General features: G+C 47.5%; 1 protein-coding gene across 10 annotated transcripts in view; it reads right to left on the bottom strand.

The window, feature by feature from the left end:
- The window catches only part of ADGRB1 (adhesion G protein-coupled receptor B1), a 284,922-nt gene that overhangs the window by 84,811 nt on the left and 187,616 nt on the right, over positions 1-12,495 (bottom strand). For all 10 annotated transcript variants that reach the window (XM_052787759.1, XM_052787756.1, XM_052787762.1 and 7 more), the window contains one exon: positions 3,873-4,014. In XM_052787759.1, the coding sequence (XP_052643719.1) occupies positions 3,873-4,014 (142 nt within the window). The remainder of the gene's footprint in view (positions 1-3,872; positions 4,015-12,495) is intronic.

Here is a 12,495-nt window from a genome sequence, read left to right as displayed (position 1 = left end):
CAGTAGTTTGGTCTGTTACAATACACCCCACAAAAATACACAGGTGCTATACAACCCTTGCAGCTAACGGTTTGCCTGTCAGTAAACACTGTCATGGAGATGAGATGTTCCAAAAATTCAGCACCGATGTAACAAACTCAGCATCCATCCAAGTTCTTGCCACCAGCACCTTTCAACTTTCGCTAACACTAGAAATGAGAGCAGAGCTCAGATGCCTAATTCTGATCAGCCTTGTCTCTGCAGATGAGGCTAGGAAGTAGGGGGAGAGAGAGCAGAGATATATTTGTACAGTCTTACTACGGTCCTAAGTGCTGTAAGAACCAAGCTTTAAAGCTTGATTGACTTCATAAAGGCCAATCATGAGCAGTTAGGCAGAAGAGACAACACAAGCCAAACTCAAACGAGACAACCAAAGAGTGAAAGGCTCTCTTGCGCATCCTCAGGCTCCTGCTCTCTTTCCCTCCCACCTCCAAAAAATTGCCAAGACTGCCAAGAAATATTGAAAAAATACCACCACAAGACTCTTAATCAGCCTGGCCACAGTTTGCAAGGGTATAGTTCGAACATGTGGCTCGGCTGTTTCCTTTTGCCCTTATTCTCTGTTAGCACTGCTATTATCATAGAATCATATGATAATGATGCAGGTGTAGCATCAGAGCACATCAATACCATTGCCCTACCAAGTTAGGCATGGTGTAAAACCAAAACGAAAAGACAGCCTCAAAAGCTTGTCTATGTTCCTTAATTTGAGAGGTTTTAATCTTTCATTACGGTCAACCAGCATCGTGCCAAACCAGTGCAAAGAGGCTGGCTCTGTCTAGTCGAAATAGCAGGGTCCAGGGGAAATCGGATGCAGAGAAAGAGTCAAATTTGAACTCCAGCTTTTGAGCTGGATCTGAACAGGTCCATCATGGTTTAGGGATATCTGTCTCCAAAACCGATTCAAAACACAGCACTTTCAGCCCCTAGCTTCATTGAAATCAAGGAAAACTGTTTCCTTTCCCTGCCACATGAGCGACTCTCAGGGCCCAGCCCAGGGAAACTCTGTCCTTGGAAAGTCCAAATTGCCTGCCTGGGCAGCAACAGTCATCCCCCACAAGCCTTTCATGGTCCTTTTTCACTGCAAAGAAGCTGTGCCCATGTCAGGGTTACAAATATTTCAAACTGCCAGGGCCAAAGACTCCAGAAGGGAGATTTATAGCAATAAATAATATTAATGACACAGGCGGACGGAGCTTCTTGTCCTGAGAGCTCCAAAGGCACATGAAAAACTGCACTATAAATGTCACCACCGCAGACACCGACGATGACGAGATGCCACCTCTGGGGAAGGGAGGCAGCATGGTCTTGCTCAGAATGACACTCGGGCAAGAAACCGGGGGTGGTACCACGAGGACCTGGATGAACAACGCTCCACAGCATCAACAAACCCTGGGTTTTGCTTAGTGGGGGGGACTCAGGAGGTAGACTGGCCCCAGCTTTCCTCCCAGCATGGCCAAAGGATTCATCCCGATGCTCGTGAGTTGACTCCAGGCTGGGAAAAAAAATGAGTTGTGAAAATGTAACCCAACCAGCAGCCAACGGAGTTGGAAAGAGGATGAAGGAAGCAATTTTAGGTCTAAACCCCAAAGGACCAGCTGAGAGGTTAGTTGCAGATACAATAAAACATGCCTGGGGGAAGGAAGCTGCATCCTCCTGCAGCCAAGCCCACTCTCAGATGCAAAAATACTTGCACGGATGATAAAGGGCTTACACCAACCCTGTGTTATCCAGATAACACTCCAAACACCTAGAGCTGAGGGAGTAGCGCTGTCTGGCCACGTCAAATTAACCATTTTTTTTCCTAGCTGCTTAGTTAAATAATGCCAAGCACTGTGTGAACATAAAGACTCTGTTAGAGAAACTTCTGCCATAACCAAGCCAGAGACTCCTTTCTCTCTTCCCCACACTGCCTGGTCCTCTGCCCACTTCCAGAAGAAGGATCAGCAGAGAACCTTCACCAGCAGCTCAGCTGCACACCTGGGCTGCCTTCCTTTCAAGCTTTGCCTTAAAAGTATTCCTGCTGCAGAAATCACAATTTATTTTCTCCAACCACGCAGCCTCCCTAAACTTTGTCAGGACTTGGTTGCTTGCCACAACAGCACCGAGTCCTTCCCGCACGGGACAAGGCTCACCCATCAATCCTCGTGGTGGCCATCACAAACTCAGAAGCCAGACGCTTAAGCTGCTGTAGCTTGGGCTGAAGGGTGAAGGGACACAGGGGAGGGTGTACAGAGCAGCAGGGTACAGAGCTGCAGGGAACGGGTCCCGGCTGGCTCACCGGAGCTCAGCCTCTCCACCCCGAGAAAACTGGGTACCAGTCCTAGAGAGCACTAGCCCAGCAGGCTACCTCCCTGCCCGCTGAGTTCCACACAGACCCCAGCCTGCCCGGCAGGGACACAAGGAAACAACGACCCGTAGAAGAAGACGGACGCAGGGACACCAGCATCAATGCAACCAGCTCCTTCCAGGCCCCTTCCAAGTGGGACCCCAGTCCCGGTCCTACCTTCGAGCATCCTTTAACCAGCACATCTCTACCGAGACCAAAAGCTTGGTGTCTTTCTCACGAGGACCGTGACAGCGGCTCTACCCGACACCCCTGAGCTCGTTTCACAACGCTGTAGTGGCTGGGCCTGCACGGGGCCCGGGCAAACACAACCAACGCTGTGTCTTTAAAACCACTTCAGTGCAGATGTTGTTTCCATGGTAACTAGTGGACCAAATACATTAGTGTTTCTAATAATAAACCAAACCTTCATCTTGGAAAATGTGATCCCCCCCCTCCGTTTACCACCATCACCCTTCCTTTCTTCCTTTCCCCTCCCCTTTCACTGAATTAAGCCAGCATTTAACAAGCAAGGCATAATTAGTAAATAATTGCAAGGGCCCAGTAAGTCCCAGTGCCCAGGCAGATGGAGAAGAGTGAGGTGGAGAGGAGGCGGGGGGCTTTGCTCTGTGAACCTGGCAACTGTCGGAAAAAAGGATGAACTACTTAAAAAAAAAAAAAAAAAATTAAAAGCACAAGGTGGAAGAGAGGAGCCTGCGAAGCCCCTTTTGACCACCCTAGTATCGCCTTTGGTGCCCTGGCACCCACTCCACTCTCTGACTCAGGGTGCAGCCGCCCGGCGATAATTTCTAGGAATCTCGCACTTTTTTTCCGGAGGCTCCGTCCGAGACACGGCACCGGCTTCGTGTCACCGACAGCGCCTGAAACTTCACAACTCCTCCCTTCCACGGTCCCCTATTCTGGAGTGGGGACCCCCCCCACAGACACCCTCCCCCCCCAAAAGCGTGGGGTGGTGAGAAAAACATTGAGGCATGGAGAGGGACACGAGTGAGCTGCGGAGGGGAGGGGGGGGGAAGCGTGGGGTGATTCCTTAAAAAAAAAAAAAGACACGTGCGAAGATTTTGTGCGTGGGGACCCCAAGGGAGTGACCCCCCCTTCCAAGTTCAGCGGTATTCAAGCGCAGGGATGGAGGGATGGGAGGAAGGGGGGGAAGCAGTTGAGCAGCAGCCCCGCTATATGCGTGTGTGTGTGTGTGTGACCCCCCCCTAAAGCTACGGTGAGGGTCGTGGGGAAGGGGAGAAGAAGGGCGTCGGTGGAAAGGGGGAAGGTGATGCAAAGCCTCACGCCGTGTCCCCACGGTCCCGGTGACAGCGGACTGCAGCAGGGCTCGGCTCTGTCCCCCGGTGGGGACCGAGGATGCTCCGCTCCATCCCGGCGGTGTCCCCATCCCTCCTTCTTTTATTTTCCCTTGTCCCCCCCCCCCCCCCCCCACTTTCCTCTCCCAACTGCTCCTCCCTCCGCGGCACAACCGGCGGGACTCACTCACCATGTCGGGGCTGAGCTGGGCTAAGATGGCGAAGGAGGAGAACCGGTCACACAAGCACTTAGTCCGGGAGGAATCGAGCGGGACCGTTCGGCAGCCGCGCCAGGACCAGGAACCGGGCGGAGAGGCGGAGGCGGAGGCTTTGCTGGAGGGAGGGAAAGAGGGATGGAGGGAGGGATGGAGGGAGGGATGGAGGGAGGGATGGAGGGAGGGAGAGAGGGACGGGCCGGCGGAGCGGGGAGAAAGGGAGAAAGCCACCGTCAGGGCGGGTGGGGAGCGGGCATCGCGCTGGGGGGGGGGGGACCGCCACCCCCAACACCCCCATCCCACCCCCATCCCACCCCCGGACCTGCATCTTCTAGTCCTGGTCCTGGTCCTGGTCCCCGGCTCTGACCCCTCCATCGCCCCCCACCCGTGTAAAAGTGCCCCTCCAGCCCCCCCCCCCGGGCTGCCCACTCTCCCCAAATACGCCTCCCTAACCTTATAGCCCCCATACCCCATGTATGCACATAGAGCCCTGTCCCACACACCCACTTATGCGGATGGATAACCCCGTGACATACACCCCACGTGAGGATGCATAACCCTATCGCCCCGTCCCACACATCTCGCCTACACCTCCGTAACCCTATAGCCCTGCCCCACTTATCCCACTTAGGGATGCCTAACTTTATGGCCTTGTCCCACACACCCACTCCGTGGATGCGTAACCCCTCCAGCCCTGTGACACACACGCCACGTATGGAGAAATAATCCTATAGCCCTGTCCTACGCAACCCAAATACACCTCCCGATCCCCGCAGCCCTGTCCCCCATATCCCATCTACAGATGCATACCCCTATAGTCCTGTCCCACATATCCCATACACAGACGCATAACCCTATACTCCCATCCCACAGACCTGACATACACCTCACTCCCCCCATAGCCCCATCCCTCACCCCACGTACCCCTTCCACCCCTGCCCCACACCACATATAGATGTGTCCCCCCGATCTCGCCCCCCTCCAGACCTCCGCCAGCCACGTGATCCCCGCAGGGGAGTGCACTCCTCTCCTGCCCCCCACCAGTTACCCCAATATGTGACTCCACCCCTCCCAAACACCTTCCTCACCCCCCATAACCCCCCCCCAATTACTCCACAGGCGTCAGCCCCTCATCCTCCCACCACCCACCCCTGTCCTCCCCCCCCCCCAGCTCTCTCTGGGGTCAGGGTCTACATAAGCCATGACAGAACCCCCCCTCAGACCTCTCCCGCACCCCCAAAGCTCCAGGCATGGCAGGGATGCCCCTGCCTCATGGCCAGAGGGACCTCAAGAGATCGAAGGGATAGAGTCCCCGCTTTCCCATGGCATCCTTTCAGGCTGGGGAAGAGAAGCAGAGTTGGGAAGGGATCCCAGGTGGGAAAAACTCCATGTGAAGTTGACCTTCATCCCGCAGATGGGATGGTTTCATCGGGGAAAAAGTTATCGCAGCCCCATCTCCACGTGAGCACTAAGGGCTAAGCGAGGGAAAAGGGGAATCTCAGGCTCTGCCTCGCGTGCTGGGGTACAGTCATCAGCCAAAAACTACATTGTTTTCTACCCGTTGCTTCTGTGTCTTGTCCAGACCACTCTCCCGAAACGTGGTCACGTACGGGGTGCAAACACAGAGAGTAAGCGCAGAAATGCGACGGGTGGGGAGAAGGTCCGAATCCATGCGGATAACCTGGGCTTCACTGGAGCCTGGGATAGGATGTGGAGGCAGAGCAAAAGGGCCATATGCCTTCACCGGAGGAACACGGGTATAAGATGTCCCCTCTCCGTATCTGACCATCCTCAGAGGAGGGGACCTAGGCAAGAATGCCAGCAGCAAGCTCAGGGCAGCTCCAGATGGAGCCAAGCTGCTCAGCAGCCTTAGGTGTATCGCAGATGGCCTGGACTTCTCCGTACTGCTGACTCCAGCAGACCTGCCTTGAGCTGCAGAGAAGTTTTTTGCAGGTCTCCACTCCATGCACACGCTGACCCGTTCCTCACGCAACGAGACGAGAGCTTCCCTCCACCTCCCTAACCACCGCGCAAGAAAGCAGAGAGAACGGGCTGGGTACCAACGGGGTAACAGAGCATCAACACATGCTGTTGATTCTGTTGTGATTATCTACTTGGATCCAGTGTAACACGTGAAACTGAGCCTTCCTGAATTATCTCCGGTTTGGATTAAAGCACTTTTCATAGTTTTTTTTAAAAAAAAAAAAAAAAAGCCAAACTAATTTTACTGTAGAAGTTGTCAGCGATGTACAGAACAGTTTTTTCTGGCGCCCGTCCAGAGCTTTCTACATGTCTGGACCCTACTGCATGTCCATCCAGCTGATGGGACATAAATCCGTCTTCCCGGGATAGCTCTCCACAAGCTGTTCGCTGAGCTAATTCACATCATTTCTTGGAGACACTCAGGTCCAGACATTGTTCTCTGGTCTCTTCCATGTGCCTTCTGCAATTCACCAACACCCTTCTTGGAAGGGACTGAGAGATCCAAGGCCAATCTCAGAGGGAATACAAATTCTGTATTCCCCCCTATATGTACCACCTATATTTCCAAGAACTGCATTAGCCAGTCATTCTGTTCATTCACTGTCACCAAGACAAATGCCTTATTTATGATGTGTACAAATAATGACAAACGCTCAGAATCTACCAACCAGTTATGTATTCTCATAGAAAGTATTAATTTAGCTTGACAAGGTCTATTTTCCATAAGTTGATTGCTATTAATTTCTCTGTTTTAATGAGTATGCTATTATTCAATTATAATCATAATATTACCCACAATCCCCTAATTTTTGGATCTCGCATCAGATGGTGTGTTATTGTGCCGAAGACAGATGTGAGGCGGACGGCTCTGGAGTGAGGCTGTTGTGCTTACAGACACATGCTCCTCTCTCCAGATTTTGGGAACACTTCCACCCTTCTTTTACTGAAGAGCAATGATCCCCAATTAGCCTTAGTCTGCTCTTTTAAATCTCTTGCATGCAAAATTACTCTGTCTTGTTTCTCTTAAAAACATCTTACTTCATTAGATGATGTATAGCATGTTTTCTAGCTGCTGGTGTAATGAAAAGTATTTCATTAGCCTGGGATGCGAATTAAGTAACCAGGCTCTCTTCCAATTACAGAATACAGGCGCTTATTGAAATTTCTGCATTATTATAAATAAATCTGTCATTTCTAGCTAGTAACAAACAAATACCATTAGGATTTATTTTGGGTTTAGTATACTCTAAATTTTCCTTTTTATTCATTTTAACCATCCTGATCAATAAAATCCTCACATCTTTTTTTCCTCTTATCTTTTTCAAGCTTTTAATTCATATTGCTTGCTATCAACTTATCCTTTGTCCGTAACTCTACAACAGCTTTTACTTTCTGTCTAAAACAGACTGTTGTTTTTTTGTATATATTGGTTTATTTGTCTTTGCTTGGGGGTTTTGTGTGTTTGTTTGTTTAGGTGGGTTTGTTTTAGTGCTCTGGTTAACTTTCTCATTTATGGGTTTGTAGATATCTAGAAAAGTGCTCTTAAAAGGGCTCCTAATTATCCTTAACTTTTTCTGTTTAAACAATCTTTCACAACAAATAGACATGCTTAAAGCTGTCATTCTTAAAGCATCAAATATGTGTACATTGACGTACACCCCCTGCCCCCAAGCAATTTGAACTCCCTTGAAATGTGTGAATACAATTGCCTTAACATCACTTTCAATCCCAAAGCCCAGCTTTACTCATTTACCAGCTTTCAGAGTAGACTAGGACAGATCTGGGCCATGCATCAACAGAAGTAACTTCATCCAAAAGAAAAAAAAAAAGCAAAAAAAAAAAAAAGCAAAAGCAGAAAGCCTACCAAAACAGCAAACCCTGGGGAAGGTATCAGAAAACTAATAACACTCCCTCGATGCTGCACATGGTCTCATACTCTCATGGTAGAAAAGCTGACAGTACAGCAGTGAATGAGATATCAGAATAAAGTCTATCCAGGGCCAAAGCCACACTTGGCACAGTCTGATATCCATTTCTAGATGCACATACAGAAAGAGCACATAGTGGAAAACAGCACACAGCAGAAAAAAAAAAAAAAATTACAATAACCGCCCTTTGCTCTTGTAAGATCTGGTCTGATGCCTGCTTATTTATCCCGTTGGATTCAAAGAAATCAATTGGATCAAAGCCATCCAGTTTTTACTTTAAAAGCTGCTATAAATCTCACAAAGGATGGGTGCTGTGGGATGTGCTGAGTCAGAAACTCGGTGTAAATCACCTCAGAATAAGTCCAACTATGCCATTTAACAGAAAATGAAAATCTGGCCCTCATTACTACCAGTGATTATTAATTGGTTATTACCAGTTATTAAACTACTCAGAAAATTCAAATGCTGGGTGTTCCAAAGAGCAAGTCCGTTCCTCTGGTTTTAAGCTCCTCAGAAGAATAACTCTTCTCTCATCCTTTCCTTCCTCTTCGCAGATCTCCTTAATTACCTATTCTCATTGCCCTGCAATGCTTTTGATACAAAAACCTCTGCACCCTTTTGGGATGTGGCTTGGAGCTGGGTTGGGAGAACATATCTGGAGGTAGGAGGACATGCCAGAAGAGTCACCAGCCTAACTTTTCCCCGTCCACATTCTGCCATGTGGCAAGAGACAGGCTAAGCTCAGTCTTCAGAGAGCTGAGCAAAAGTTTTCTTGGGCATTGCACCATGGCAAGCGCTAACCGATACCTCAGCTAAAGGTTTGCTCATTGCTTTACTCAGGGCACTCAGGTGAGGTGCCGGCATTGCCTTATTCCCAGTGTGGACGTGATATTATGAACCATCATTCAAGCCTAGCTTCTAGATTCAGCCTACGTTTCTTTATTTTAAAATTAATTTCTAGTTCATGTGGTTGCTGAGAAACTCCTAAAAAGGCACAAGTCAGCTGGATGGGTTCAAAATCACAGCTGTATTGATATGAAATCTTGTGAATAATGTCAGTCTTATGATTTTAGGTGGTCTCACTCATGGCTGCTGAATGTTCGAACCTGTCCAGCAACATCTGCTGCAGATGACATATTCAATACCAGCACGAGAGATCTAATGGCATCTCTCCGTGGCCCAGGGAATCACATCTGAGGGAGTTTCGGTCTTGTTGGATGTAGATAGTGTTCTACCCAGACAAAGGTTCAGCCAGCAAGTATTATCAAAAGCCTCATAGTTCAGGGCAGGCTTCAAATCCGAAATGATTTGGTTGCTGAATTTTGTAATATAAAGATTGTTTCACTGGGATCCATCCAAATTACAAAAAAGAGATATTACAAAAAGGGGATGTTGCATATTTGTATGCAAAACACTTTCATCAGGGACCTGAATAAAAGCTGCAAAATAAAATGGGATTTTAAGGAAGAGGTCCTTAAACAGAGGTATATGTCTGTGTGTGTGTGTGCGCATGCCTGTGTGAACAGGTTTCATCTGTAGATCAGTACTGAGCCTTAATCTTCTCAGCAAAACCTTTGATTCTGCAGAAAAGTACACTAGGCTTGTAATGGAAAACCCATGCTCCCAGCTTGGTGGCAAAGAAAAAGAGCAGAGTTTGAGTTATTCACAAATATTGAATCCGGGTACACTCATAAGGAAGCAGAATTATTTCCAGGTGGTCTCAAGAGGGGAGGGAAGAAAGAGGAACTCTACTAAAGGGAAAACATGGACAGAACCTTAGAGAACAGTGTAGTCAGACTGATTACAAGCCAGTCAAAGGGGAATTGTAGAAATCCCCAAACCAGACTGGCGTAAAAAACATTGTACTGGAAGGGTTAGCAGGAAACTTGACAAGTTGGTTCTGTCTCTAATGTCTATGGTCAGATCTCTCTCCAGTGTAATTCCAATGATGTTCCACAAGAGAATGTTTCACTATACCTTACAACATGATACGAACATCATTTGAGCACTTGATGGGAAAAAGCAATTAAGCGCTGTCTTGTAGATTTGAATAGGAGCTAAGCACATGCTTAGGGACTTTCTTAAATAGAAATGCTGTTCTGAATAGGTATTTGCACAAATGGAGAGTCTTTGTTGTGGGAAGAGGCATGGATCAGAAAGAGGGCTTAAAAATGGCATCTATATTTGAGACTTAAATAATAGAAATGATCCCCAGAGGTTTCTTCCAGCCTCAGTGATTCTGTGGTTCTCTGATACCTCTTGCTTCACATGGGCCATTCCCCCCTCGCTAACCAGGCAGGTCATGCAAGTGCTTGGCTCCGGTCCAGCTGGCAGATTGATTATTAATTTGGAGAACGAACCAGAGATGAAGTCAAAGTTAATCCTTTTTGTGGGATTCCCAAAAGCAATTTTCATTTCCAGCCAAAGGCTGCCCCAGAGCGCCTTTCAAACGCTTTGGCTCTGCACAATAGCTCGGGACAAAAAATGTCCAATCATTTTGCTGAAGCAAGTGTGTCAGAGTCACTGTTTCTGCAGGACCTCAGGGTTGGATTAAAAAGTGGATGGTTCCCAGGAAAAAGGGACATGAAAAGGTTTGTACCTTTTGAAAAAAAGGCTGATTAAAAAAAAATTTAAAGAAAATCTTTGATTGGCTGCTAAAGCAGTCACAAAGGATCTCAGACCAGATAGGTAAACACTGAAATAAATTAAACGCTAAGCTAAATATGGGCTAAAATCAGCCTTTAACACTCTAGCTGCTTGGGAAGTTTTGGATGCTGTCAGTACCAAATCAGCAGTCATCCTCTGGTTAGTTTAGACCTTCCTAAGGATAAAAGCTGCAAAACAGTTTCACAAGGGTCATCCTATTATCCAAGAGATAATTTTTCCTTTCTGTGATCAACCCACTGATTGAAAGCCAGGCTGAGCTCTCAGTTATGCTACTGAAAATCCTGCGAGACATCTCACACATCCAGCAAGTCAGTCTAGGTTACTGGAGCAAAACCTACCCTCCTAGAAAAATCATGCACTTCTGCATCTCTGAAATTGAAGTGTAGCACCAGTTTGGTGACAACCATGTAACCCAATCTGAAAACTGAAGATCCAATGCAATAACTGATTGTCCGGCACTTTTCCTACACTCATTTCAAAGAAATCGAGCGTCATCAACCTCATTTAGCTAATAAGGAAACTGAGGCACGTAAAGGAGATGTGAATAGATAGAGTCATGGGAGAGGGCACTAACAGAGCTCTGGTCTTTGGAGTAAGCAGGCACTTCTGAAACTTCTAAGCAACATTGCCTTCCAGGCAATAAACGCATCCATACATCCTTTGTCTGGGTTCCCTGGTTTCTTCACAGAAAGACAAAACTCCCAGGTCTCCGGAGCCACTCTAAAAGTTAGTGCTCAACCGCTGAGATCGCTCTGTTTCTTTACGAGTTTTGTTTGGCGCTGATGCCCTTTTTCTCACCTCTACCCCGATAGCACAGACCTGGCACTGAACAAAACAATTTTCTGCCAGTAGGAAAGAATCAATAATCAGATTAGCAACTATTATTAAATTAGCTCTTTAGAAAAAACAATGAAAATGGAAAAAAGGAAAAAAAAAAGCCTACTATTGATCCAGTTGCTTGGTGCAATGAAAATGAAACCAGAGCAGGAATAGTTTGATTTTTTTTTCAGAGGCCCCTGATTCCCGGTGTTTTCAGCTGATTTACTTCAGAACTGACACAATCAAAACTAAGACAATGGTGATTCAAGAAAAGATTCATGACCTATGGGAAATGAGGGATATTTGGGATTTTCTCCAGACCTTTTTCTTTTTGTGTTGGAGGAGGGAGGGACAGGAAGAGAAAGTTATAAGGAGGTTAAAAGCAAGGCCTTTTCCCAGCTGTGAATTCGTAATAACAGCTAACTGAATTGGAGCATTTTGCAGGGGACAAGGTTACTTACTATCTGCAAATTAGCCCCAGAAAAAAATGCAACAGCCCATATGCAGCATCCAGTCTGAAGCCTTAATTAACATAAACAATGTTAAAATGCACAAAGAAATACATATTACCATTGAAATAAAGCATATGGCTGGCTAAATACCCGTAAGATTATCTGGAGATAATCTTTTCAGACACCATAAATACAGCTGACGCTGAGCTGTAATGACTCTCATCAGAAGGCCACGCCATCCCACCGGAGAGGAAGCTCAGCACTTCCCAACATCATCAGCCTCCTGGGCTTTGGACTCTGCCGTTTAAAATCCAGAGCATGTGGTTGGTAATTAATGAGCACTCTCCCCCTTTACATCCCCTCTCCATAGCTCCAGAAGAAGGCCTGAAATGCAGACATGATCTCTTGCAGATGAAAACTGCACCACGCCTTGTTCTCCGAAGACCCGCCTCGGTGCACGAGGAAGGGTGGGATGGGAGAGAAGAATTTGGCCACCGGGTCCATACCCTGCGACTGCAGTTTTCTTGTACTTCCCTGCCAAACTTCCTTTCCAAAGGCAGTCACAGCACCGATGTTTCAGTGGGATGGACCCCCAGAAGGACCACTCTACCCATGCATCCTACCCAGTAAGCCACTGAACAATCCTCAACGTGTGCCACGAATGTCAAAGTTTTGATACAGAAGACCTGACACCATGGACTACATAAAGAAGTAACGGAGAAACCAAAGACACTGCTAGTGTCCTTGGTC

Source organism: Harpia harpyja, chromosome 5 (assembly GCF_026419915.1).
Source record: "Harpia harpyja isolate bHarHar1 chromosome 5, bHarHar1 primary haplotype, whole genome shotgun sequence".
NCBI classification, from domain to species: domain Eukaryota; kingdom Metazoa; phylum Chordata; class Aves; order Accipitriformes; family Accipitridae; genus Harpia; species Harpia harpyja.
The sequence above is the reverse complement of the archived record's forward strand: the minus strand, read 5'-3'. Positions and strand labels throughout refer to the sequence as shown.